The 26,321-nt window shown below is 40.6% G+C and overlaps 1 protein-coding gene across 1 annotated transcript in view; it reads right to left on the bottom strand.

The window, feature by feature from the left end:
* KIF13A (kinesin family member 13A) overlaps nucleotides 1–26,321 on the bottom strand; it is a 203,751-nt gene that overhangs the window by 76,570 nt on the left and 100,860 nt on the right. The window contains 6 exon segments of the mRNA XM_070361021.1: nucleotides 2,179–2,291; nucleotides 3,178–3,312; nucleotides 5,239–5,326; nucleotides 7,914–8,094; nucleotides 9,117–9,209; nucleotides 25,617–25,677. Coding sequence (XP_070217122.1) covers nucleotides 2,179–2,291; nucleotides 3,178–3,312; nucleotides 5,239–5,326; nucleotides 7,914–8,094; nucleotides 9,117–9,209; nucleotides 25,617–25,677 — 671 coding nt within the window.

Raw genomic sequence — 26,321 nt, forward strand, 5'->3', positions numbered from 1 at the left:
TAAGAGGTCAATGGAGTTGGTGATCCTTACTCGTCAAGGCCAGCCGTACTCTAAGTTTCCACGAATGCAGAGAACTCTCAGCGTGTTTCCCCAGGCGCAGCCACGGGCAAACAGCTGGCGTGGCTGAGCGCCAGTAAACAAACCTCCAGGCGGGGTGACAATCTTTTCTTTGGTGCCTGCTTCCTCACACCCCCATCTCTGTTTCTCCATCCTGGTGCTTGCTCTCATTTCTTTATTTTTTTCTGTATTTTTAAAACTTTTAATTTTATATTGGAGTATAGCCGATGAACAATGCTGTGAGAGTTTCAGGTGGAGAGCAAAGGGACTCAGCCACACCTACACCCGTATCCATTCTTCCCTAAGCTCCCCTCCCATCCAGGCTGGCACAGAACACTGAGCAGAGTTCCCTGTCTTGCACCTTTTTTAGAATGCAGAGCTGTATGCCGGTCTGGGCTCCTACAATGCTTTGTCATGCAGCAGAGCAAAATCCTTTGTTATCAGAGCAAGAGACAGAATGACTGGGAGTTGGCCCCCTCAAGCAGCGGCCTGTGCAGTGAGCACAGCTACGTCCATTTGATAGAGGGAGTGATATTTCACCACTACTTTTGCAAACTTCTGTGAGATTATAATGTGTTAGTGCCATTTTGCAATGCAAGCTGCACAAAGATGTTCCTGAATCTATTACCTCTTGTCGCCTTCTGTCCTAAACAAAACCTCAAGTTATTTCTTTTTCATTAATTTTTTTCTTGGAGTACAGCTGCTTTACAATGTCGTGCCAGTATCTGCTGTACGGCAAAGTGAATCAGCTATACGGTATACATATAAACCCCAACTTATTATGTCTCAAAAGAAACATACAAGTACAAACCATGTTTCTTTCTCCTGAACCTGAAATAATGATTATGCTGTTTACACAAGCTATAAAAATAATAGCTAGAGCCATTAATATTTCTTCAGTGCATACTATGTGTCAGGCTTGTTCTAAGCACATTCCGGGCATTTAATCCCCAACAACTCAATGAAGCAGATACTGTTATTGTCCTCATTATACAGATGAGAAAAATGAAGCACACAGAGGTACATTCACTCGCCCAGGATACATATGTGTCTAGTAAGTGGAGGAGAGGCAGGAATGAACCCAGGCAGTCCTGCTCAAGTACACACCCCTAAAAGGGCAAACTCCACTCCCTCTCATGCTGGGGAAGACAGACGTCTCTGGCTTATCAGGGGCATCCTTGGGTAGCACGTCCCAAAGAACCAGTCCACCTTCCAATGCAGGGGACGTGGGTTCGATCCCTGGCCGGGGGAACTAAGATGCTACATGCTACAACTAAGACCAATGCAAACAAATAAATAATTAAAAAAAAATAAAAAGCAAATCCTTCATCTGCGCCTTTGCTGTATCTTCCAGGTGGAAAACCTTCACCTCCTTGTCCACTGGGCCAGCTCCTACACACCTTGTACCCCTCCGCTCTCCTTCAGCCTTCACCACATCCCTGGGCACGCTACAGGCACTCAAGCCAACTAATGAGATTTCAGGATGGCAGTTACTCTGTAACTGTTACTTTTGGGGGGAAGTTATTGTTTTTGTTGTTTAGTTGCTAAGTCGTGTCCAACTCTTTTGGAATCCCACGGACTGTAGCCCACCAGGTTCCTCTGTCCATGGGATTTCCCAGGCAAGAATACTGGAGTGGGTTGCCATTTCCTTCTTCAGGGGATTTTCCCAATCCAGGGATTGAACCTGCATCTCCTGCATTGGCAGGTGGATTCTTTTACCACTGAGCCACCAAGAGAAGACAAGTATTAGCCTTATGAAGGGATTTGAAGTAGATTTTCTCTTTAGAATAAGCTCCTAGAGTTAGATCTAAGATATGATTTGATTTATAAAACTGTGACTTGCATTGACCTAAGAGAAATTACATTATACAATGATATTCTGAGCGTTTGTATGGACAATGTTGGAGCCCGGCTGCCTCGTGCTGTTTCACTTAAATAAACCTCATGCATCTCAACAGAGGCAGGCTGATGTTTTTCTTTAACCCAGTTCAGTAAAGCTACACACTCTGAATCACCTGTGATCAGAGCCATCTGACCCCTGATAAGGGGACCAGTTGCCCAGACACACAGGAAGCTGGTGGGACGTTGGGGTTTACCGTGGGAATCGCACAGGCCCCTTACTTGTTAATGTTGCTGCCTTCTTTCAGGCGCTCTCCCGCAGCTCCAGTTTTAGACACTCTCTCGCTGCCCGCCAGGTCCACCAAGCTCACCTTGCTCACCTTCTCCCCTGAGTTCTAGTTGTGGGAGACGAGAGAGAAACAACAGACACACGTGAGTGCAGAAACCACACAGACATCTGCGTAGATGTCAGCACCACCACTGAAGCCATCTTGCTTTAAGGAGGCAAACTTGAGAAGATCTTAAATGGTAAGAAGAGTTCTTTGGACTAGCAGCTTTAGGGTAAAAATTAAAGTTGGTGTGGCAGCCTGGGATTCTGTTCTGTAGCTGGATAGCAAGTGCATTGGCCTTTTCAGAATATATTCAGAAAGCTTTTATGCGTCTATGAGTACATTCCAAGACGTGAGGATTCCTGCACATTCAGGTCAAATATCTCACTTTTTTTTTAAAGGCTATCTTTAGGCTGAATGTCGTGGTTTCCTCTTTCATATTCTTTAATGACTGTGAGGTAAACCCAGCTGTTTCTAGGGGAATTTCACTATGGAAAGATACATATTAAAGTGGTATGGTGAAAGCATCATGTCTTCAAGGATTCCAGATTTTTAACCTTATATATAAAGTTGTTGCTTTGTTTAGTCGCTGAGTCTGACCCTTTTGCGACCCCATGGACTACAGCCCACCAGGCTCCTCTGTCCATGGGATTTCCCAGGCAAGAATACTCGAGTGGGTTGCCATTTCTTTCTCCAGGACCTCCTCGACCCAGGGATCAAACCCACATCTCCTGCATTGGCAGGTGGGTTCCTTACCAAACAGCCATCAGGGAAGCCCTACATATATAAAGTAAGACCTAACAAATTACATGATGTAAGCAGAGTAGCTGCTCTAGTAACCAGAAGAGCTGGCTTAACGTTCTTGGGAACCGAATCCAGCCACGGAGCAGTTCACCCAGGCAGATACTGTGAGTCCCTTCACCGTCACCCAAAGTTCTACCCGATGGCTCACCCCAGACTGCAGGTCGTACAGCGTCTGCGTGATGACGATGTTGAACACTGCATGGGAGCGGCTGCTTTCTTCATTCATGTTGGTCGCAGCTACCGTCCGAGACTTGTTTCCCTCAGACATCAATGACTCAATGTCCTAGAGGCAGGCACAAGAAAAATATTATGAACGAAAAGCCCCTCAGAACAGCGTCCTGCCCACCCGTGGATGTACTCATTATGATGCATTCCATCACGACCCTTGCATGTAAACCTCCTACCTCTCTTCCACAGAGCCCAGCTCAAACTCCCACTCCCTCAGCGCTTTCTAGTGGATGAAATGTTTCACCCATTCCTTCCAAACTGCAACTGTCTTCTTCTCTGTTGAGTACCTATTTTTCCCTCTGCAAGTTCCTAAGGAGAAAAGAGCTAACATTTACTGTGCTCAGATACTCAATAGCAATGATGACTTTATTTTATTCTGACTCTCTCGCACAGCTCTCTCCTGTATGATTAGTAACCTCCCTTCTCCAACAAGGGGCTTCCCTGGTGGTTCAGATGGTAAAGAATCTGCCTGCAATGCAGGAGTCTTGGGTTCAGTCCCTGGGTTGGGAAGATCCCTTAGAGAAGGGAATGGCAACCCACTCCAGTATTCTTGCCTGGAGAATCTCATGATCAGAGGAGGCTGGCGGGCTACAGTCCATGGGGCTGCAAACAGCTGGACATGACTGCATGACTAACATTTTCACTCAGTGAATTTCCAATGCCATGGCTCTCCCGGGACAGGGAATTTTCCTTATTCAACTCTATACAACTTGCTTGAGAACACCCGGAACCTAGGACTCTTAAACAATGTTTCGAATATTACAAAAGAAGTATCTACCTGATTATACACACAGGACACTGAAGTTCATGGAAGTCAAATAACTCTTCCCACATCTAATAAGAGGCGGTTGTTTGCTTTTTAGTTGCTAAGTCATGCCTGACTCTTTTGCGATCCTATGGACTGTAGCCCACCAGGCTCCTCAGTCCATACGATTTCCCAGGTAAGAATACTGGAGTGGGTTGCCATTTCCTTCTCCAGGGGATCTTCCTGACCCAGGGATGGAACCCACATCTTCTGCTTGGCAGGCGAATCCTTTACCACTGAGCCACTTGGAGAGCCCAATAAGTGGCAGAACTGGATACAAATCACGGATGTTCCAGCTCTTACTAATAAGTGACAGGAGGAAACGGTCACTGCCCCCAGTGACGCTGAGCCAGGCACCTAAGCAAAGGGCTGACTTCGCACTTTCCCGCCAGAGGCGTCTTTGTTGATTTCTGGATCTCACTGATGACGGAGTGATAACTGCCCTTTATTTCTGATTTAAGCAGTACTAAAACTATCTACATTTAAATGGCTGAAGAGAGTTACCTCGTAGATTAATTTTAGTTCTACTGAGTCTGAAGTGATGTAGGGACAAATAACACAGAGATGGCGCTTCTAAGTAGATGGATGTGTTTACTCATTTATTTATCGGCATTCTTTGGTAACAGATAGTGCTTTCTTTTATGGGATTCCCAAAGCAATGACAATAAAAATACAGACAAAATATCAAGCCAGTATGTGAGAAAGCACAGAAGTCAAGAAGTAGGAAAAAGAAACAGATCAGTCAACAGAGGGAGATCAAATCAGAAAAACAGAAGAATCAGAAGAGTGAAAAGTAATGCAAACTACGATTGGAGACACTGTCAAAGAGAAAGGGTTGAAATAACTACCAAATAGTGTTTACATCTGTCCAGAAGGACATCACTGGCAACCTCACGGAGAAGAGTTTCAATAGAGTGTTATTCATGAAAATATTCAGCAACCTCAGGATGCTGGGCCTCCTGACAACGCTGCAAACCCTTCAAAACCAAGCGGCTTGAAGAGACTGTGATTAAAAGCCTTTATTTTCTGTTTGGGGTGGTTGATACTGGGTTTCTGAGACCATGAATTGTAATAATATGCTATAAAGCATTCACATAAAAATATATTGAACATGATCTATACACTTCAATTTACTGTCAGCTTTTAATGTCTTTTTTTTTTTTTAATGACACTTACCTCAAAACTAGTGACAGCCAGTTGGGATAAACCATCTACATATGGTCCCAAAACTTTATGCTCTCGAACTTTAAGAGACTGTCTACTCCTTCAAGAGAAAGGAAAAAGGAATGAATGAATCATACCCAACCTGGAGCTTTTCTCTCTAAAAAAAAGTACTTGCAAAAGTACTCAGAAATTAAGATTGCAATTTCAAAAGAATTTTTCTTTTAATGATCAAAAACTATTCTAAAAGCTACTTTACTTGGATTAGCAAAACAGCATGCCTTATGAGGAGTGTCTTTTATACTCTGATTTCTATTTAAAGTAACATACTATTTTAAAAATTCTCTCTCTACTCCCAAACTAAACAACCAGCACACAGAATACTAGGTTAGGCTAACTTGTTTTAGTAGATGAACTTTAATTGCACATGGAGTGGGGATAGGGGAGCGAAGCAAAGAACAAACGGAAATGAATTTAACCTTCAGGCTGTTTTATAAGTAAGCATATTCTCAATAAGTAATGTCTCACAGTTTTAAGCAAGAATTGAACAATATTAAAATGTTTTACTTTTAAGTTACCCTTTCATATTAGGAGCATTGATTTATGCTGATCTGTGCTGACCATTTTAATCAAAAAATGATGTTACAGGATAGCAGTTGTTTGTAGTTACTGATATTTATCCTATATTGAGAACTGGCTCTGCTGGTCAAGATTTAGGACTCTTGAATTTTTAAATGGCAAACCTGGTTTGGGACCCACTTGAAGAGCTTATCAATAGACAACTGAGATGAAAAGTAAGACTATATAATATATTTTATGGCCATATTGCATTATGTCACATATTTCATGGCATCAGACACTGATCACTTTTTCAAATCAAGAGTCAATGCCTAGTGTCACTCAAGTGTGGAAAGAAGAAACTAACAATGAGCACATCCCTAAATCTAGACCTTGCTCCCTAAAAATTTCTCAATCTTAATCTCACAACTCCATAAAGCAGGTTTTACTAACTTTATTTTAAGCTTGAAGAATGCAATATGACAATGAGCAATTCTGTTGTACTCAAAACAAGGGCAGACCAAGTGCACAATTTCAAGAGAGCCGCCTAGCTGCCCATGCCTCCAGAACCTGGCTCACTCTGTTTGCATAATCAGAGATTATCGCTATTCGTGGGCAAGAAAAAGTAAATCAAGCACAATATTAAATCCTTCTGATGGTGTCTAACATTTGGGATTCTTGTACACCACTAGGGGGAGTGTAAATTGGTACAACTATTTTGGGGAACAGTTTTGCAAAACCAAGGCTGAAGGTTCCACAGCTTGTGACCCACAATTCCACTCCTGGATGCATTCCCTAGAAACTCCTGCATTTGCACACCAGGAGGAATGTACAGGAATGCGCAGAGAAGGACAGTCGTGGTAAAAAATGGAAACCGCAGGAACAAAAGGAGATAGAATAAATAAATTATGGTATCTCATACAATGGAATATCAAAGAGCAGTAAAAATTAATGAATTACCACTTCATACATCAGAACAAACAAATCATTGAGGGGGAAAGTAGCAAGTCATCAAAGGACACATGTATTATGAAGCCATGTACAGGTAAAAACTGTGCAAAATTATGCATAGACTCTTAAAGAGAAGGAAGATAATGAGCAACATAAAAACATTCCATTTATTAAGCCAAATGGTGAGCAGAACAGTCATTGATTTTTATTATTCTTTATATCTTACATGTATTATAAATGTTCTTTCATATGCACTACACAGTTATTAGCTAAAAGTAAAAACATTTCTGATGACTGGGTCACTTCCTTGCCATCCATAGTTTTTATCTTATACCTCTGATTATACCCTTGATTATACAGCTGCTGAATGCATTTTTAAAATACTTTTAATAACATGAGAAAGTATTTACCATATTACATAAAAAATTCAGGCTACTGAATTGTATTCAGAGAAGAACCTCAACACACACACTACATACCTACTCCATAGATCTGAGACACCAAAATGTATCATAAAGTGTTAACAGCAGTTATTTTTGAGTGATGGGATTATAGGCCATTTTTATTTCTTCTTACACTTTACCTACTTTCTAAATTTTTATATATGTTATTCTTAAATCAATAAAGATTTTAATTAAAAGGTAAATGGCCCTTTCCTGCCTCTATGAATCAAACTCACCTAGCTTTTAAAAAATACAGATGCCTGGGTTTCCTCCTGGGTCTACTGAATCATCAGCCCTAAGGGAGGGGCTCAGGCCAGTGTTGCATTAAAAAGCCTCCGAGTGATTCCAATGTACATTCCCAGAAGAGAATGGCTTGTCTAGGCCAGGTCGCTCAAAACCTTCGACCGCTTTACCTCCAATTAGAGCAGATGGAAAGACCACTGTGTCATTCTTAACTCAACAAATAAATATGACTAAACCATAGTGGCAAAAATACCAAAACAGTAAAAACAGTCGTCTAAATGGCATAGGTAAGCAACTTTATACATGAGTGTAGGATAAACTATGAATCCTGGGTATACCGACAGGCTTTAAGAAGCTGATGATCTCTCAGTAAACGAACTGAAATGGGAGTGGTGACCAAGGGCTTCAAACACATAAACTCACTTGCAACTTTAACTTCAGGATCATTTAGAACTACTACCCCCGTTACAAGGTTCATGTCAACCACTAACTTACCCTTTGGGGTCTAACAGGTCCCGGACTTTCTCATTATAAATTTCCATATAGGATACTTCCACTTTAAAGGTCTGTGACTCATTCTGCTCCAGAGAGATCCTTTGAAATAAAGCACAGCAGAGCCTTGGGATGAGGCCTCGCTGCTCAGCATTGCCCATCATGGAGAAGGATTTTCCTGAGCCTGAAGAAAGGTGAGCAGAAAGAGAGGAGGATGGAAGAGGAGGCGACGTGTCACACTTCAAACATACAAGTGTGTCCAAACATTGGCCAAGGTCACGCAGCAGAAGCAGACAGACAGTCTGGCCCCCAGAGCCAGGCCCTCGGACACCAGAGTTACTATTCCTTCTATTACGCTCCTGACCACCAGTGTGACTTTTACTGTGAGACCCGGAGGGTACCTCCTTTACAGATGGATGCGTACTAACGGAAGCACTACCAATACATAATCTTTAAAAGTCTATTTAGTAAAAAGGAACTACAGTATAGTAGAGGGAACTCTGTTTGAGATTAGGTAACAGCCTAAACATGTATAACAATCATTTGGCTGGACACCTGAAACTAACACTGTTAATCAACTATACTCCAACATATGACACAAAGTTTTTAAAAAGTGCGTAAATAGTCAACTATACATCAAGTAACATTAACATATTTGACCCACAAAATATTTCACACTTTTGAAAGTGCTTCGCTATATATTCTCCTTGATGTCCCATGACATGACAATACACAGTATTGTTATCATTTAATTAACTTATTCCAACTTTATAGTTGAAATAATGGGTGGCTCACAGTGTTAATTTCTGAACTACTAGTCTAGTTTTGTTTAATAACCTATCATCACTTCTATATCCTGGTGAAGTCCTCCGTATAGGATGATAGATACTAAGAGTTTTTCTACAGTTTTTCACTATAACATTTGTACTAAGAAACTGGTAATTATTTTCCTAGCTCAAATACAGGTTAAAACTATAATTTAGGAAAATGACACTTAATAGTTTGAAACTAGCATGCTCACTAACACTTAAATTACTTCATTCCACAACTGTTGAACCTTCAAAAAGATTACTTTTGATCATTTAATTCAGCTAAACCTGTGAAGTCAGAAGCATTTTTCTACAGCTTCCCAAAGTGTTTTCTATTTCTATGTTTTAAGAAATGCACATTTAATATCACTGACTATAAAGAAAAGCAGCTACTTACCTGTCTGTCCATATGCAAAAATGCAAGCATTATACCCCTGAAAGGCTTTTTCAAGAATTCCTTCCCCAAGGCACTTGAAAACCACTTCTTGACCTAAAAAAACAAAAATAAAAAGACTGATTTTTCTTGACATATTTGTGTTAGTAACTGAGCCCCCGTCACTAATAACACGCTCTCAATCCAAAAAAGATGTTGAGTGTATTGCATACCTACTATGTGCAGGGCTGTGGATTGAGAGCATAATGAATGCAATTTTATTATTTATTCTTCTACACCATAACCCAGTACCTGGGACAATTTATCATTCTACCCGCCGCTTCCCTCTAAGACATTTCTCTTAAGTTTCCTATCCATTGTCTGTGGGTCATATGGAAGCATCATTTGAATTTGGTTTAGTTCCTTTTCCTGAGTTAGTATGAAAGTGTCATTCAATATAAACTGCCTTGTCTCCCCACCTGGATTCTGAGCTTCTGATGAGCAGGAACCATGTCGCCCACATCTCGGTATGTGTGTGCCCCTCTGCACCTAGAGTGGTGCTAAGTACATGCCACGTGCTGAGAAACCGTTCATCGCTGGTAGAGGGGGTGTGCTGAGCACAGATAACCCACATGTGTTCCCATGGGGGTTAGGGAACAAGTTCTCATCTGTGAGTCTTTCTACAGCTAACTGCGACTCCTAGGGGTGTTCTGTCATGGACTATTTATGTCACGTAGTGCCCAGGTAAAGAGTAAAGGTGTGAAAATCTTTTTAAAACATTTAATGAGGCATTTACCGCCTTTTAAAATTGATGTCTTTCTAACATGCAATCCCCACCATCAAGAGAATTAAAGTGATTTTCTCCTTCCTCTATGCAGAAATTACTGGTTGAAGTACCTCTTTCCTCTACTGGAGCCCCTGACTGATGTCAGTCCATAATCTGTTTATCTCTGTAATCCTAGTGCCTAGTATGAAATGCTTAATAAATGTTTGTCCAGAGAATTAGTCAGTTTAATCTTTTTATCCAAATGACAATTCCTTTTACATTTGGAAATAATGCAATATAACATAAGCTCTTGAGTGTATGTTTTTCTTTCATGCATCTGATTTTAGCAGTCTCATTGTGTTATGACATATCACAGCTGCAGAATGGGACTCAAATTAAAAGTGTAAACATGAAACAATATTTTCAATCATCATGCTGGCAAAAAAAAAAAAAAAAAAAAAAACACATGACAATATCCAATATAGCTGAACTGAAGAAATAGGTATTTTCATAAACTGTTGATGGGAGAATGAATGAATGCAGCCATTCTAAGGAAAACCTCACAGTACCAAGAAAAAGGAATATGTCCTCGCTCTCTGGCCCACTATGGGGCATCTGCCCTAGAGACCCAATCCCCAAGAGACCCCAGTAAAAGGATGTTCACACAGCATTATTTATAATACTGGAAGTTGGAATCAAGTTAAACGCCAATTAGTAAGGGAGTAGTAGATGCATAAAATGTATTTTATATGATGGAATATTTAAATACACCATCTTAAAAAAACAAGCAAAACAAATCTATGTGTTTAAGCAATGCTATGGCACCCCACTCCAGTACTCTTGCCTGGAAAATCCCATGGACAGAGGAGCCTGGTGGGCTGCAGTCCATGGGGTTGCAAAGAGTCGGACACGACTGAAGTGACTTAAAAGCAGCAGCAGCAGCAGCAGCAGAATTCAAAAACATTGTTGAGTTTTTTAAAAAGTTGTGTTCAGACTGTACATATAATGTAAAAATTTATGTCCAATAGAATGTATATGTGTTCTCTATGTGTGCTAAAGTTAAAGAAAAAATTGGATCAGAAGAAAATATACCAAATTTATATAAACTTATTTCTCAACTTCTGACTTCTACCAAAGAGGCATTTAAAACATGTTGGTAGAATATGTGGATTTTTTTTTTTTTAGAAGCCTATAACTGTAAGGGGCTTCCTAAAAATAAGGGTTAGGAAGACTACCCGAAGACTATGTGTCTGCGCACATACACAAATACATGGAGAAGAATAAAGGACTGTCAAAATTCTTATCCACTAAAGACACATTTCCAAAACTGCCTTTATGTTATAGTTAAGTATAAGAGTCTTGTGCTCATTAAGAAAATATCCGGAAACTGGAGCCTATTATACAGAGTGAAGTAAGTCAGAAAGAAAAACACCAATACAGTATATTAATGCATATATATGGAATTTAGAAAGATGGTAATGATGATCCTATATGCGAGACAGCAAAAGAGACACAGATATAAAGAACAGACTTTTGGACTCTGGGAGGGTGGGATGATTTGAGAGAATAGCATTGAAACATGTATATTACCATATGTGAAATAGATCACCAGTCCAAGTTTGACGCATGAAACGGCGCTCAAAGCTGGTGCACTGGAACAATGCTGAGGGATGGGATGGGAGGGAGGTGGGAGGGGGGTTCAGGATGGGGGACACATGTATACCCATGGCTGATTCATGTCAATGTATGCCAAAAACCACTACAATATTGTAACATAATTAGCCTCCAATTAAAATAAATTAATTTTTTAAAAAAGAAAATATCTTACCCACCCTGTTGCCAATCTTTCATATCCATTGATATTTTTTTCTCATATATTTCCTCAAAGGACTTTCCCTATTCCACGTGTATTCCCAAGGCCCATGCCAAAACAGGCTTAAATCTGGACCTGAGCCCTGTAGTGCAGAATTACATACACCCCTGTTGTGTAGGGGAACGAAACACAGCTTCTTCTCAGGCCTGTGCGACCTGATGGTGGTTCCTAGCCAGGACCCAAGTGCCATCGAAAGCCTTCAAAAAGCACCGCTTTCTTGGCACAAACAGATGAATGGAGCAATCTCGTTTGATCTTCCACACTGGTTAACCAGCCCCCAGGAAGGGAGTGGGGTGAGGGTGGGGACAAGATGCTTTAAGACTTGGCTGGATCAAACATCCTGACCATAATTCACGATTTTGACTCATATTTAGTAACTTGAAAAAAAAAAAGCAAGAACTTGACTCGATGAAAAGGACTTAACTGCAGAGAAGCACTGTGGTCAAAGAGCTTTTACTCTGGTTTCATGGAGTTTGAAGTCATTAACTTATCAAGGATTTATATCTGTTCTTTTATCAGGGAGTGAGATGGAATACTTTCTGGTTTCTGCTCTGATGCTGAGTAGGCTGGAATTATGAGGGATTATTTTCTCAATGTTTTTTTTCAAGGCCAGGTCACAAGGTTTCATTTACCTTGGTAGGAAAAGCCTTTTTAAACCAAAGATCATTAACAGAAAGAAAGAAAAAAAAAACCCACTCAAGAATGAATGCTATATATAGAGCTATATGAAATAGGTTTATGATGAATCAATTGATAACAACAACTCAGGGTATGTAAACTCAAGTTGCAGTAAAAATAACAAATGATAAAAGAATGTTCCAGGTAAAAATACAAGAATAAATTTCAGCTTGACCTATTTCTAAATTATTGCAAATATTAAACAGTATATGAATTAACCTATTTAACCTGTATTATTGTTGCTATTTAGTTGCTAAGTTGTCTGTCAGCCAGGCTCCTCTGTCCATGGGATTTCACAGGCGAGAATACTGGAGTGGGTTGCCATTTTCTTCTCCAGGGGGAAGAGGTCTTCCCCACCAAGGGATTGAATTCGTCTCCTGCTTAGCAGGTGGATTCTTTACCACTGAGCCACCAGGGAAACCCACTAAACCTACATACCTTTATTATTTATGTTAAGAAAAATTAATCTTTTTGTCAACTGCTCTGTTTGCAGTACAATTTACATATTCTATCTATATCGCTGAATCTGTGCAATACCCAGATGAGGTAGGTATGGACCGTGATCAATAAGGAGATAAGGGGGCCACTAAGAAAGTGTAAGTCATTTGCCCCAGACATGGCCACCAGAGAGAGGCAGACCTGGGTCTATGGGTGGTGACTCCCAGTGGACTGAGGCCCATCCATCATCAGTGACTCAGGCTGCACGACACTGGAAATCAGTTACTCCCATCTCTGGTTTCCATGGTAATTTTTTTTTTAAACAAACTCTCAAAACCCATTACACTCCAGTACCTTTTTCCCCACATCTTTTTAGACCACTGAATTGTGAGTTCCTTTGAAAACAAGAGCTGTGGCATCTTAGCAGAGTACCTGGCACACGTATGCACTCTTAATTATGGAATTGTCCCTGGTGACATTGCTGTTCTCAGATTAATGTGCATTTTTTTTTTCAGAGAAAACTTTTATTTAAATACATTATAAACATAGCATGAGTAGATCGTATATGGAAGCTGAAAAGCTTTCAGTGCTACCCAGATCCTTCATCGTCTGTCTAATGTGTATTTAAATGGGGGCCCCTTTCCTTGTTAGTGATGGCAAAGGTTTCAAAATACTGTTTGTTGAACTTAAAAACGTTAATTGTAGGAGTTACACTTTGGTCAAAATACAGCTGTTTCTGAAATTCCAATGAGCCCCAAAGACCACAATAGTCTTTGTTGAACAAGGTGCTAGGGTGTGAACACACATGTTAACATCATCTGTAACTACTAATTGAATAATTTTGATAAAAATTACAGATACTACTGACACCCACATTACCTCCTAGTCATTAAAACAAAATCTATGTGACTGAAAAAAAATAAGTCTTTTTGATGTTCACTAAATGTATACGTAAGTTTTCCAAGAAGTCAAGGTCTTTTAGTTAAGTACTTAGTTACATTTGACAGACACAATGCAATTCAGACTTACTGTATTTAATAAAGTTTTGGTTATAACTAGGAAAGGAAAAAAAACTGGAAACACAAAATGGAATATGAAAAAGTGGAAAACAATTATACTCTGTTTCTGAAAAGAATCTTTCTTCTTTCTGTCTTTAAATAGCTACCCCAAAGCACAATTTATAAAAGGGTAAATACAAAGAACCATATTGTAAAGTCCATGGATTTTTACAAATCTAAGCAAGGCTGGATTCTAGCGAGACTAGAATTCATTTTATCACCATGGCTTCATGTCTCAAGGGAAATTTACTCTTAAGACAAGAAATAATGAACACTTTCCCTGTTCTACAAAAATACATCAACATTACATTTTTTAATAGCCCCGCTTAGTTTCCGCTGTATGCATTACTGATGCAGTTTCCTATTAGAGATACTCAGATTGTCTTCTTTTTCTTTTTTTCTGCAATATTTATCCTTACATATTTATCTATGTACACTTTTCTATTAACTCTACTAGGCAAAACTCCAAAAACATTGAATTACTAACTCCTCTAGCAATGCAAGAGTCTTTCTTTCTACAACTTCAACAATTCTATTATCATTCTTCCTGATTTTGATTAACAGAAAAAGCAAGCTCCTTGCTTTGTTACATTAAAATCTTCCTTTCCTTAGTTTATTGTCCATTTATATTTGCTCTTCAGTAAAATGACTGAGTCCTAGGTTTACTTGTATAAATCAATTGGTTTAGTAACTGGTTAAGCATTCATTCAAAAATGCCCATCATATATTAAGGATGCTAGCCTTTGGTCTGTCACATGCTGTACATATTTCTCCCAGGCTGTCATTTACCTTTCGGTCTTATGCTGTTCTTTGTCATACAAAAGCTTTTGGTCTTTCACATTCAAATCTCTTATCTTTTGCTTTATGATTTTCGTTTATGGTATACATTACACTTTCAAAATCCTTCTGGATTATCATTACCCCAAATTACATAGCTATTCACGCATCTCTTCTTCTAGTCTTATTTTGGTTTTTCCAGTTTTATTTCCAAACTTGAATGCTGCTTATTAGCTGTGTAACCTTGGGCAAGATCTCCTTTATTAATAAAACAGGAATAATACTTGTTCTCTTACTGAATTGCTGGTGTGATTTAATAAGGCAGTACAGTAAAGCACTTAGCAGAGTGTCTGGCCATTGTAAGTCTAGAATATATTTTAGCTAATATCCATAATTAATATCATCTCTTAAATTTTTAACCAACTAAAACTAATTTTGGTATAAAGATGGAGGTACTCATCTAATTATTTTTCCTTAAATAGCTCCTCCATCTTTGCAACAAATCTGTGAGACAATCCAATCCCATTTTAAAGATAAAAGACACTTATTCTTAGAAAAAAAAATTAAAGGAATCATTTGTTGCTATTTCTCTAGCGCCTCTAGGGGTCCCACTTTCAAAGTTTTATGATGGTGTACTCACATGTGAGAGAAAAAAAGGAGCATGTGAACAAGTGTGTGTGTGTTCCGGGTCATAATGAGAAGAGGAAGAAGAAACAGTATCATTAATTATTCGGAGCTGTATATGCCAACTCAGGTTGTCCAGTGGAGGAAAGATATTTACCATTTTTTAATAACATTAAGATTTCTCAGAAAGGTTCAGGGGAAAAAGCAACTTAATAAATCATATCAATAAACTAAACAGAAATATTCTCTACAGAGCCTCTTTTTTTTTTTTTTTTTTTATTCTGGTGCCTTTGTAGCTCTATGAATCCCTGGCTGGAGTTATACTTAATCAATTCTTTGGTTTGGTGACCTTCAATCACCACTGGTACAATAAACAATCATTTAAAAAAAGCCAAGACTGTCTCCCAAAGCCTAAAAATTCCATGTAGGTGCCACACGCTCTTCTGCCCTCCCCAGCATAATCAGTTTTCCGTGATACAGGAACAATGGCTACACTTCACTCTGTGATGGACAGAGAATATTAACCATCAAAGACCATTACACAGTCGAGTAAGGACAGTCTGCTTTATCCAAAAGACCGAAGGTGTTTGTTTTTACTTTGTTCCTTTTTAAACACAGGAATCCCTTTTTTTTCAGTGCAGGAAAAAGTAACTTGTCCACTGCTTTTAGAAGCTTAGTTAACGAACAAAAAAAAAAAAAAAAAAAAAGGAGCTCATTATGCTGGATGGTGGGAATCGGGGAATCCATAAAAGATGCTCTACTCCCACCCTTAATGTTTGCTGACTCCAGTTCACAAATGGAATGAAGTGCCCTTGTCTAGGAGAATGAATGTCAGCCCAGAAGGGAAAAGCCAGAAGTCCTGATGGAAGCAGAAGGATCTATGAGAATTTCTTTCTGTCCCAGACAAACCACACCTAGGCACAACCTGGTCCAACCCAAGAGCCTGTGGCTTTTCCGCAGGATCCCTGCCCAACAGGAGACAGCCACTCTACTGATGCCAGCTCCACGTGCCAGGTGCGGGGAGTCCACAGGGCAAACGTGATCTCACTTGTTCAGAACCATGACCAAGATGCCAATTTCCTCTGTGGGGCTTATGATTAGACGCCTATAACCGTGTGGACAAGTCTTAAAACACAGGCATGCCCGCAGCAACCCACAACACGATGTCAGAACGGTAGAGAGGGTTCCTGATTGGAATTTCTGCAAGCCAAGCCACAGAAGACCTGACCCACCCAGCCCTGAGTCACACATGGTACAGACCTCTGCAATGCTAACACCCTGAGTCTCCACACTTGTACATAGCCTGTCCCTCCTGGGAACAGCAGCAATGGCCTCAGAGCTACCAGGCATGTGCACTGGGAGCTGAGGAAACAAGGGAATTCTCTCTATAACAGGGCCCTGATACTGAAGTACAGAGGAAGAGAAGCCAGGGGTGGGAGGGAAAGTGCATACCATACATATGCCAACTCTTCACAGTGGCTATGCTCTAGGAAAGGTGAGAACAAAATAAGAGGGCATAACCTTGGGACTTCCTGGTGGTCCAGTGGGTAAGACTCTGAACTTCCAATGCAAGGGACATGTGTTCGATCCCTGGTCAGGGAGCTAAGGTTTCACAGGCCAGGCGGCGTGGCCAAAAAAACCCCCCGAAACTCAAAAAGGGCATGTGCATGCGTGCTTAGTCACTTCAGTCGTGTCTAACTCTTTTGCAACCTCATAGACTGTAACCCACGAGGCTCCTCTGTCCGTGGGGTTCTCCAGGCAAGAATATCAGAATGGGTTGCCCTTTCCTTTTCCAGGGGATCTTCCCCACTCAGGGATTGAACCCGCATCTCCTGAGTCTCCCGCATTGCAGGTGGATTCTTTACCACTGAGCTACCGGGAAAGCCCCGAAGAGGGCACAATCTTGTCTCATTCACAATCTGCATGAATCAAGCCAGCCTCACACACATCAGGGCTGACCAAAGCACTCAGTCTGGAGATCCAGGGCTGGACACGACATAAACACAGAATATTTCTAAAGTAGTGACCTGGAAGAGCAGTCAGAGTTTTAACACCATTTTATCACTTTAAACAGAACCTCCAGTCTTTCTTCTTTCTCCCATCTCTTTTCTCACTGGAGTTAGAGTGAAAAAATAAAATACATATATTTATGACCTGGAATTCCTGGGCTTGTGCGTTTGGGACGGTGTTTTTCCACTCCTAACCGAGGCTGACAGCCCTAGCGACTGTGACGAGTCTGGACTTGGCAGGTGGCACGGCTCCCAAGCCAAGCACCTGGACAGGGCGAGAGCCGTCAGACTCCACACACAAACCCGAAGGAGCGAGGGTTACGTTTCAGTAAATCTCTCCCTCAATTAGCACAACTCTCAGAAACGGTCACGGGTAGAGGCCTTAAACCTGGTTTACATTAAATGACCCCAAACTACAGACTTTAGACAGAAGAGCTAGGGCTTTCAAGGCTTGACTCGGTGACACGAGATTTAAGTTTTAGTCAACTATAGAGGGTTGCCCTCGAGGGGCTGGGTAAGAACCAGGCCCCCGAGAACCTAGGCCTGGAGCGTAAAGCTCGACGCGGGCCGTTTTCCACAGTGGCCTCTGGGAGCGGCCAGCCCCGCAGTCCGCAGCAGCCTTCCTCACAGCACGGCCTGGGTGACTCACCCAGACAGACGTGCCCAGCCCAGCGACAGCACTGGGGCCCGTCACCAGCTGGCAGTGAACTTCAGCGCCTTTTTCTGTCGCCTGATAAAGTGGCTGAGTCATGGGGGGAGGAGGGTCAGGCGTCAGGGCCTCAGAGGAAAGACCTGTGAGGCCCGCGCAGAAAACGCATTTGGAGTCATTTTCAGGAGGGTGCTTTCACATTCAACAGCTGCTGAAAAAGTCACTGTGTTTCAGCTCCACCTGTCCGATGGTTTGCCACAGTCTCTGACACAGAGGCAGGCCTGACTCAGTATCTCTTCTGGACTGTGGGGTGCACGGAACTGACAACACTTGAGGGGAGGGGAGAAGAAAGCCAAACCAAACACAGGCAATCAGGATTCCAGAGAACTTCCGACAGGAGGGAGAAGGCGAACAGTATTATTCCTGGCTAGATGCCAAGCCAGAGCACTTCAACAGTATGATTTCCTAAGCACAGCCTCCTGCTGGGATGAGAGAAAAGAGAGGAGGGCCCAGGACTGCGGCAGAATCCATAAAGTCCTCACGCCTACTTGTCATGGACCCAAATCCACCTTTACCACTGCTTTCAGCTCTCCTACCAGTGGCAGGGCCTCTCTGAACCTCAGTTTTCTCTTTTGTAAAATGGGGCCAATATCAGATTCTACTGATTGGGCATTTTGACAATTAAATGATCTCCTGCAGGTAAAGGAATGAGCGCAGTGCTGGGAACCTAGTGCTCAGGATTCTATTGTCTATTGTTGTTATTATTATCCACCCCATGAACGTACTCAACTAAGTTAAGCAATGTCTCTGTGTGCCAAGAAATAACTCTAGGGCAGGGTTCCCCAACCTCCAGGATCTAATGCCTAATGATGTGAAGTGGAGCTGATGTAACAATAATAGAAATAAAGCACACAATAAACGTAGTGTGCTTGAATCATCCCGAACTCCCCGCCCAGTCCATGGAGAAATTGTCTTCCACGAAACCAATCCCTAGTGTCAAAAAGCTTGGGGACCGCGGCCCTAAGGAATGTGTATGCGTGCTCAGTTGCTCAGTCATGTCTGACTCTTTGCGACTCCATGAACTATTGCCCACCAGGCTCCTCTGTCCATGGAATTATCCAGGCAGGAAAACTGGAGTGGGTTGCCATTTTCTCCTCCAAGGGATCTTCCCCACCCAGGGATCGAACCCACATCTCCTGCATTGCAGGTGGATTCTTTACCTCTGAGCCACCAGGGAAGCCCCAAGGAATAGATGTGGACAAAGAAAGGAAAGTGGAAGAAGGTAGGGCTGGGTGGGATTAAAAAATCTGGGAGTAGAGATGAGAAAAAAGAATACACATATACTCTTTTAAAAAATTTAACAGTATCAGCCTCGCCTACTCCAAAAAATTTTTCTTAACTGACTTTCACCTACCCAATTTTCTGAATTAACAAACATTCTCTCTTCCCCAGTAAAATACACTGGGGCATGCCCGCTGCATACTAAATCATCCAGCTGGAAGACGACTCTCTAGACTCCCAGCAGATGAGTTATGTTCTTACAAAGGGTCAGTTGTGTTTGCTCCTAGACTGGCTTATATCAGTTGCACTTCTCCACAATTACACAATTAACACATGCCAAAAGGGAGTTGCTAGTTTTAAGAAAACAAAGTTGGATGTTTAGGGACAACTTGATAAAGGTGAGTCACTAAAAGAACTGTCAAATCGGGAATGGGTGAGAATTTGGAAAAGACAAAGAAAAATCTAGAAGGATTCTACAGATTGTTTTATAAACATCTTTTTAAGATGGCATGCTCCACTTCCAGTGAATCTCTAACTTTTCACATCGTCAAGTACTATTGCTTCTCATAATCACAGGGAAAACTTCCACAGTTTTGACAAACTGAACAGCTAACAATTATTGAGTATTAATTCTATGCAAGGTACTTGCTGAGGGTTTACATACACGTGAAGATTTTTTTAAAAAGAATACCATATGCTAAAATGAATATTTTGGAACTCTGCTTAAATTTGGCAAAACTAATACAATTATGTAAAGTTTAAAAATAAAATAAAATTTAAAAAAATTAAAAAAAAAAAAACTCTTAAAAGGAAAGTGAAAAAAAAAATCGGTTTTATTTCGGCTACTGTCACTTTTTAGAATGTAAATTTTGATGCACAGTTAAATAATATAAAACAGAAATCGTTTCTACCTCTGAGCACATAAACTTTCCCATCAAGAGAACAGACTCAGACATGGCTACTCTCCCCACAGAGATTGCCCATGGCTAGGGGGCGCTCAGCCGGCCCCTCATGGTACAAAGAAACATTAGCAGAACAAGAATCAGATGAAAAACATTTGTCCTGAATTGCAGGGTATTACAAAAACTGAAAACACAGGCTTCAGCAAATCTGAGCAACATACCATATGGTGAGAACTGTTATACAATTTCTAAGTCAACAGTTTAGACTCTCAGGTCAGGAAACGTTCATGTCCACATAGATTGCCCAGAAATGCCATCACAGACCAATTTCTATTTGGTATGAAGATTTATAGAAAAACAGGTTTATGAAAAATACTCTCCTAATAGGAAGAAAAGTAAAACCAAGGTTACTGGAAGTCATTGATATTTACCAACCTGACACATTTTAGGCACATGATAAAAAATGTGTTGGTTTATGGCCAAGAAGTCCTTAAATGAAATTAGCAGTGATTTAAACATTTACAAAGACCTATTATCTGTTATGGTGCTCTAAAGTTTCACTATAATAACCTTTTTCTTATTACTGAAAATAATGGAGAAGTAATGGTTTTCTTAATAATGGGCCTTCAGCAGGATCACTTGACTTATACCGACTTTTTAATCCCGAGTGTGGATCTATGTTTATGTATATATATTTATGGGCTTGGGAAGGGGAGGAGAAATGGGTTTATGTAGAAATGCCATGTTTTGAAAGACTAATTCTGCAGGTTACTTGTTTTTTTTTAAGCCCTGTCACAAAGGTTTTTGCTGAAAGATTCAGAACAATGCACAGACAAGTATTATTATGACTCACTAACCAAAAGGTAGTAATAAGCGATAATATAATTAAAATGTGCAATGTCTCAAAGCATGATTCAATGCCATTCAAACGGCTTAACAAACAAGCCTTTGATTTGCCTCTGAAAAGTCCACTGCAACAGCTGTGCGGCCAGCATAAAATGTCTGATTCATGTTTAATCCGAGAGCTGGAGGAGATCTGAGACCATTCCAGGCCATAGATCCTCCCTCTACAGATGAAGAAACAGACACTCCCGAAGTTCAGCAGTTTGTGGCAAAACCAGGTCTCATAGATACCAGCACGTACAATGCATTTTTTCTCCAAAGGACTGATGCTACTATCCTTACTACTGCTACAGCGAGACAGTGATGGCGATGATGATAAGTATTAAGTGAGCTTTTCCTATGGTTTAAGGTACTTTACATGAACAGGTCATTCAGTTCTCAAATCAACCTATGCGAGCAGGATTAATATAATTATGTAACCTAAGAGGAAACAGAACTTGCCTGACCTGACACAGATAAAAAGGTGCTGGAGGCGGGATTGGAACCCAGGCAGTTTGATTTAAAAGCCCACATGTTTCCACCACTCCACCCAACCCAGCGCTGTGCCCTTAAACCTACTACAGAATTACGGATTTCTACATCAGCCTGAGAGTGGAAGCTCTTGCTTGCGGTAGTAGCCTTTAATAAATAGAGTAACATAAAACATAACTTAGAATTGAACATTGACACACCCCGTGAAATCAAGAGCCTCCCTTTGCTCTTTCAGTCCAGGCACTCATCTCGCTCCCTCCCACCTCCTCTCTGCCCTCTGAGTTTTGAGAGCTGCCTCAAGAGCTCCGATTCAGTATCAATGATGCCATTCTTTATTGAGCCTGACAAATAGGTCGGTTTCAGGAACTATGTGCTTCCCTTTCTCCGTTTCCTCTATGCCTGATCAGAGAATGAATGCTTCTATCTTAATGTTTCCATTCACAATTAAGATGGAATCACGTTTTTTTTTTTTTTTTTAAACTAAAGAGAAAAGAAATCAAACTATAATTCAATATAAAATAAAACGACTATATGGCGGAAACCAATACGATATTGTAAAGCAAGATCTTCCAATTAAAAATAAATAAATTTAAAAAATAAATATTGAATTTAAAAAAAGTAAATCAAATTAGTACAGAAACCACTCAACTAATCTACTAGCAATATATTTACTAGGCAGATTATTTGCAATAAGTGCCAAAAAACCTGAGGGAGTGGTGAGCAAGAATTTTACTGCCGAGGTGGTCACAGCATTTGTACTGTTCAGGAGTGTCTAAAGAATAAGAAACTTTCTCCCCACACTTTGTAAATAGATGCTACTCTATCAATCAAGAAAATCTTGTTTCAGGCTAATTGGAACATGGAATTTACGGTGATCATGCAAAGATTTAGTAAAGTTTAGGCTATCAGTATGTTTAGAAAGCATTTTTATCTCTTTATATATTCATCAACATACTATATGTAGTGAAAAGCTACAGAAATCTTGACTTTCACATTTGAATTTTATCATCTGTACTTAATAAAGTTATTTCCAGTAGGAAAAAGGTTTACATTCAGAGGCATAAGTGATACATTGCAGAACACCAGGATGGTCTCTATGGGCAGTTAATGGAGGATATGATTGTAGAGATGTAGAAAAGGAAGAGAAAAACAATCTTCCTAAAACATTCTATTAACCACATCACTCCAACAGCCTCTTTTTTTTTTTTTAATGGTTCTTAGCCTAGCTTTTTAAAATTTCCTGTTATCTGGCTTCACTCAACATGTACAAGGAAGTCTCTCACTGATTCCCCATAAGATGCATCTTCCGCTTGGACCAGTGTTACACACCATGCTCACTTCCACTTCTGCACCCTCACTTATGAAAAAGCCAAATGAAGTATTTATGGGCACCTTCCACTGGTCAGCTCATGCAGTTACCTACTGAAGCCTTATAACAACATCTAAGTACTATCATTGACATGCTTCCCATTTTACAGAAAAGAAACTATAGCTCAGAGAGATTAAATTGTCTAAGAGAATCAAAGCAAGCGTCCTGAGACTTAGACCAGAGTGGACTTCAGAGTCCACATGCTGTCCCTGACACCATACGCTTCCTCTCGTCTGGATGCCCTCCACACTGTGCATGTGCTCAGTCCTGCCCAACTCTTTGTGACCCCATGGACTGCAGCCTGCCAGCCTCCTCTGTCCATGGAATTCTCCAGGCAAGAATGCTGGAGTGGGTGGCCATTTCCTCCTCCAGGGGCTCTTCCCCACCCAGGGATCGAACTTACATCTCCTGCATCTCCTGCACTGGCAGGTGGATTCTTTACTACTGAGCCACCTGGGAAGCCTGCCTTCCATACTGCCCTTTGGTTAAATCTATGCTAAACTTTTATGTCCAGTTACAGTCCCATTTCCTTTATGATTTCTTCCCAGGCAACTTCAGTCTTTCCAGATTTTTGCCTCTCCTTGGGTTTTCTATAGTACTTATAAACCTGTAAAAATTTGAGCTTAAATACTATCTCCAAATGTTTACTGTTGTTTGTTTGCGTTCTTTTGCTTTCCAACTTAGGTTTTAATTTCTCAAGGGCTTCCTTGGCTGCACACACAGTAGAGGTTTAATGAATATTTAAGGAACTATTCTGATTCTTTCTGGCTTCCTGGGTTAAATAAGAAGAACAATCACACCGGGATGGAGCACAGAATGGATGGTAGGGAGACAGGGAGCAGCGGGTAGGGAAGGTAGATGGGGTTATATATTAATAATAAAGGACCTTAAAAGTCATCCAAGGAGTATAGATTTTATCTATAAGTGATGAGGAGTCCTCTAAAGTATTTGAGAATTTCATAAGATTTTTAATCCAGGGAGCTATATCTGACTACATCCGGAATAATATCAATTGAACAGAATGAGAGACTGTGCTTTGTATAGCCATAGCATTTGTCCTCATTTGTTTCTGTCACAGTATGAAGTGTTTTTTTAAAATCCAAAAGCACACATCCAGAATACTCTTGCCTGGAAAATCCCATGGATGGAGGAGCCTGTTAGGCTGCAGTTCATGGGGTCACGAAGAGTCGGACACGACTGAGCCACTTCACTTTCACTTTTCACTTTCATGCATTGGAGAAGGCAATGGCAACCCACTCCAGTGTTCTTGCCTGGAGAATCCCAGGGACGGGGGAGCCTGGTGGGCTGCCGTCTATGGGGTCGCACAGAGTTGCAAACGACTGAAGTGACTTAGCAGCAGAATGAAAATACACACAGTGCTAACAGTCAAGGCAGACTCTGTAGAATATATTATCTAGCATCCCGAAGGACTAATAAAAAGACAAATTAATTACAGCCAACATTAAAAATTATCTATTCACATTAACAAAATACACTGCTGAAGTTGTAGGAATGATGTTTGGAAAGAAGGCTTATTTACTCAATGAGAGCCCCAGAAGGAATTTTCCAACTTCAAGATTAACTTTTGCAAAAGCTATATATCAAATAATTTCTCAGCAGATTTTCTTTATGCGGCAAGGAAAAGGTTATCAAGAAACAAAATTTCCTACAAGCAGATGACTTCCTTTGCCTTCTAATCTTTTAAGATCTACAGCCTCTCCATCATCCTCTTGCCCTTTCGTTCAGTAAATGGAAAAATAATTCAACTGAGATTCTTTTTTTTGAATATTTATGCATGTATGTATGTATTTAGCTGCACAGGTCTTAGTCATGTGGACTCTTAGTTACGGCATGTGGGATCTAGTTTCCTGACCAGGGATGGAACCTGGGCCCCCTGCACTGGGAGCTTGGAGTCTTAGCCACTGGACCACCAGGGAAGTCCCAGCTGAGAGTCTCATAAGTAAGGAGAAAATACTCATTAAGACGATATATTTAAGAAAAGGGGTCACAGTCAGAAGGAGAGGAATGAAGACCTCCTCCACTAAAACAAGCGCTTCCCTCTTGAGCTTACTTAAACTCCTAGGAAAAGTGAAGATTCACCTGTGATCACAAATAATAAAATTATTAATAGCAGTCATTTGTATTTAATGAAGTAGGGATAAAATGCCTCAAAAGGAAGGAACAGTAGCAAAATGTGGGGCCAGGAGGCCATGTTTCCCTGAAGAAAGAAGAGCTTTAGTTCACATCACCACTGACTACCCTAGAACACTCAGGACATGAGAGGGTCCTGAAAACCAACAGCATCTGTCGTTGCTTGTTTACATGAGCAGAGCATCCTCTACAAGTCAGAGGTGAGGGAAGACAGGACACATTAACCTCCTTTTCGTGTGATAACCGCAACACAGCTTAAGGTGGTTCCCCGTCATCTCCAATCCTTGGAACACCTCTAAAGATACGTCATACCCCCTTCACAGGTGAAGAACCTGAAGCTTAAGGAGCTTGGGGGCAGAGAGGGGGAACCTGTCTGCAGTTTCTTAGCAAGTACGTGGCTGAGCCAGATCCTGAAACCAAATCTTACTGGCTTCAAAGCCCACATGCTAGAATTGGAAAGAATGAGTGCAAATTTTATGGAAAAAAACAGAACTCTGGAATAATTAAAGAAAACAGACGTAATGCAAGAAGAGGCCAGAGGCCCAACATCAAGTAGAGAGAGACAATCAACTTACCAGCATATTTTGTAGTGTTGGATTCATCCATGGACCAAAAGCAATAATCAAATGCAAATACCTGGATGAAAGAACAGAATATTAAACTTAAAAACGTATTAACTTCCATGAGTAAATCAGACTGAAAAACAATTCACTGATGAGGATGCCTGCTTCTGTCTGATTTAAAAGAAAAAACAAAAACCAGAAGTATGACTCTTTATTAACTCTGAAGTTTCTTTCAGACTAAATTGGCTATTTTCTTGTATTATAAATACAAGGTTATTTTCTTATATTAGAGTAAATTATATATGAAAATTGCTACTTACTCCACATTCAAACAAGCAGACCTCTTAGCCAAAATATTTTAAATTATACTTTTAGTGAGAAAAGACAATGGCTTCTCTCCCAAGTCTGCAGTTTCAGCAGATGCTGAAATGGTGGCCCAGGTAGACCTTCCATGGTTTCACAATACTAAAGTGATCAACTTTCACTGAAATCAGTCCCACCTAACTTTCCATGACCTTATCATTTCTAGCATAGCTAAAGGTTTGTCAAAACTTTCCACATTCCCAGAAATCTTAAGACTCCCAATTCTGGGCCAGGTATTGTTAATATATCAATTCGCTCTTGCATGCTTTAGCTTTTTGTATAGTTATGGAATGCCTACTATGTACTAGGAATGGTTAATGCTGCTCTATCAGTTCAGTCCAGTCGATCAGTCGT

Source organism: Bos mutus, chromosome 23, assembly GCF_027580195.1.
Source record: "Bos mutus isolate GX-2022 chromosome 23, NWIPB_WYAK_1.1, whole genome shotgun sequence".
NCBI classification, from domain to species: domain Eukaryota; kingdom Metazoa; phylum Chordata; class Mammalia; order Artiodactyla; family Bovidae; genus Bos; species Bos mutus.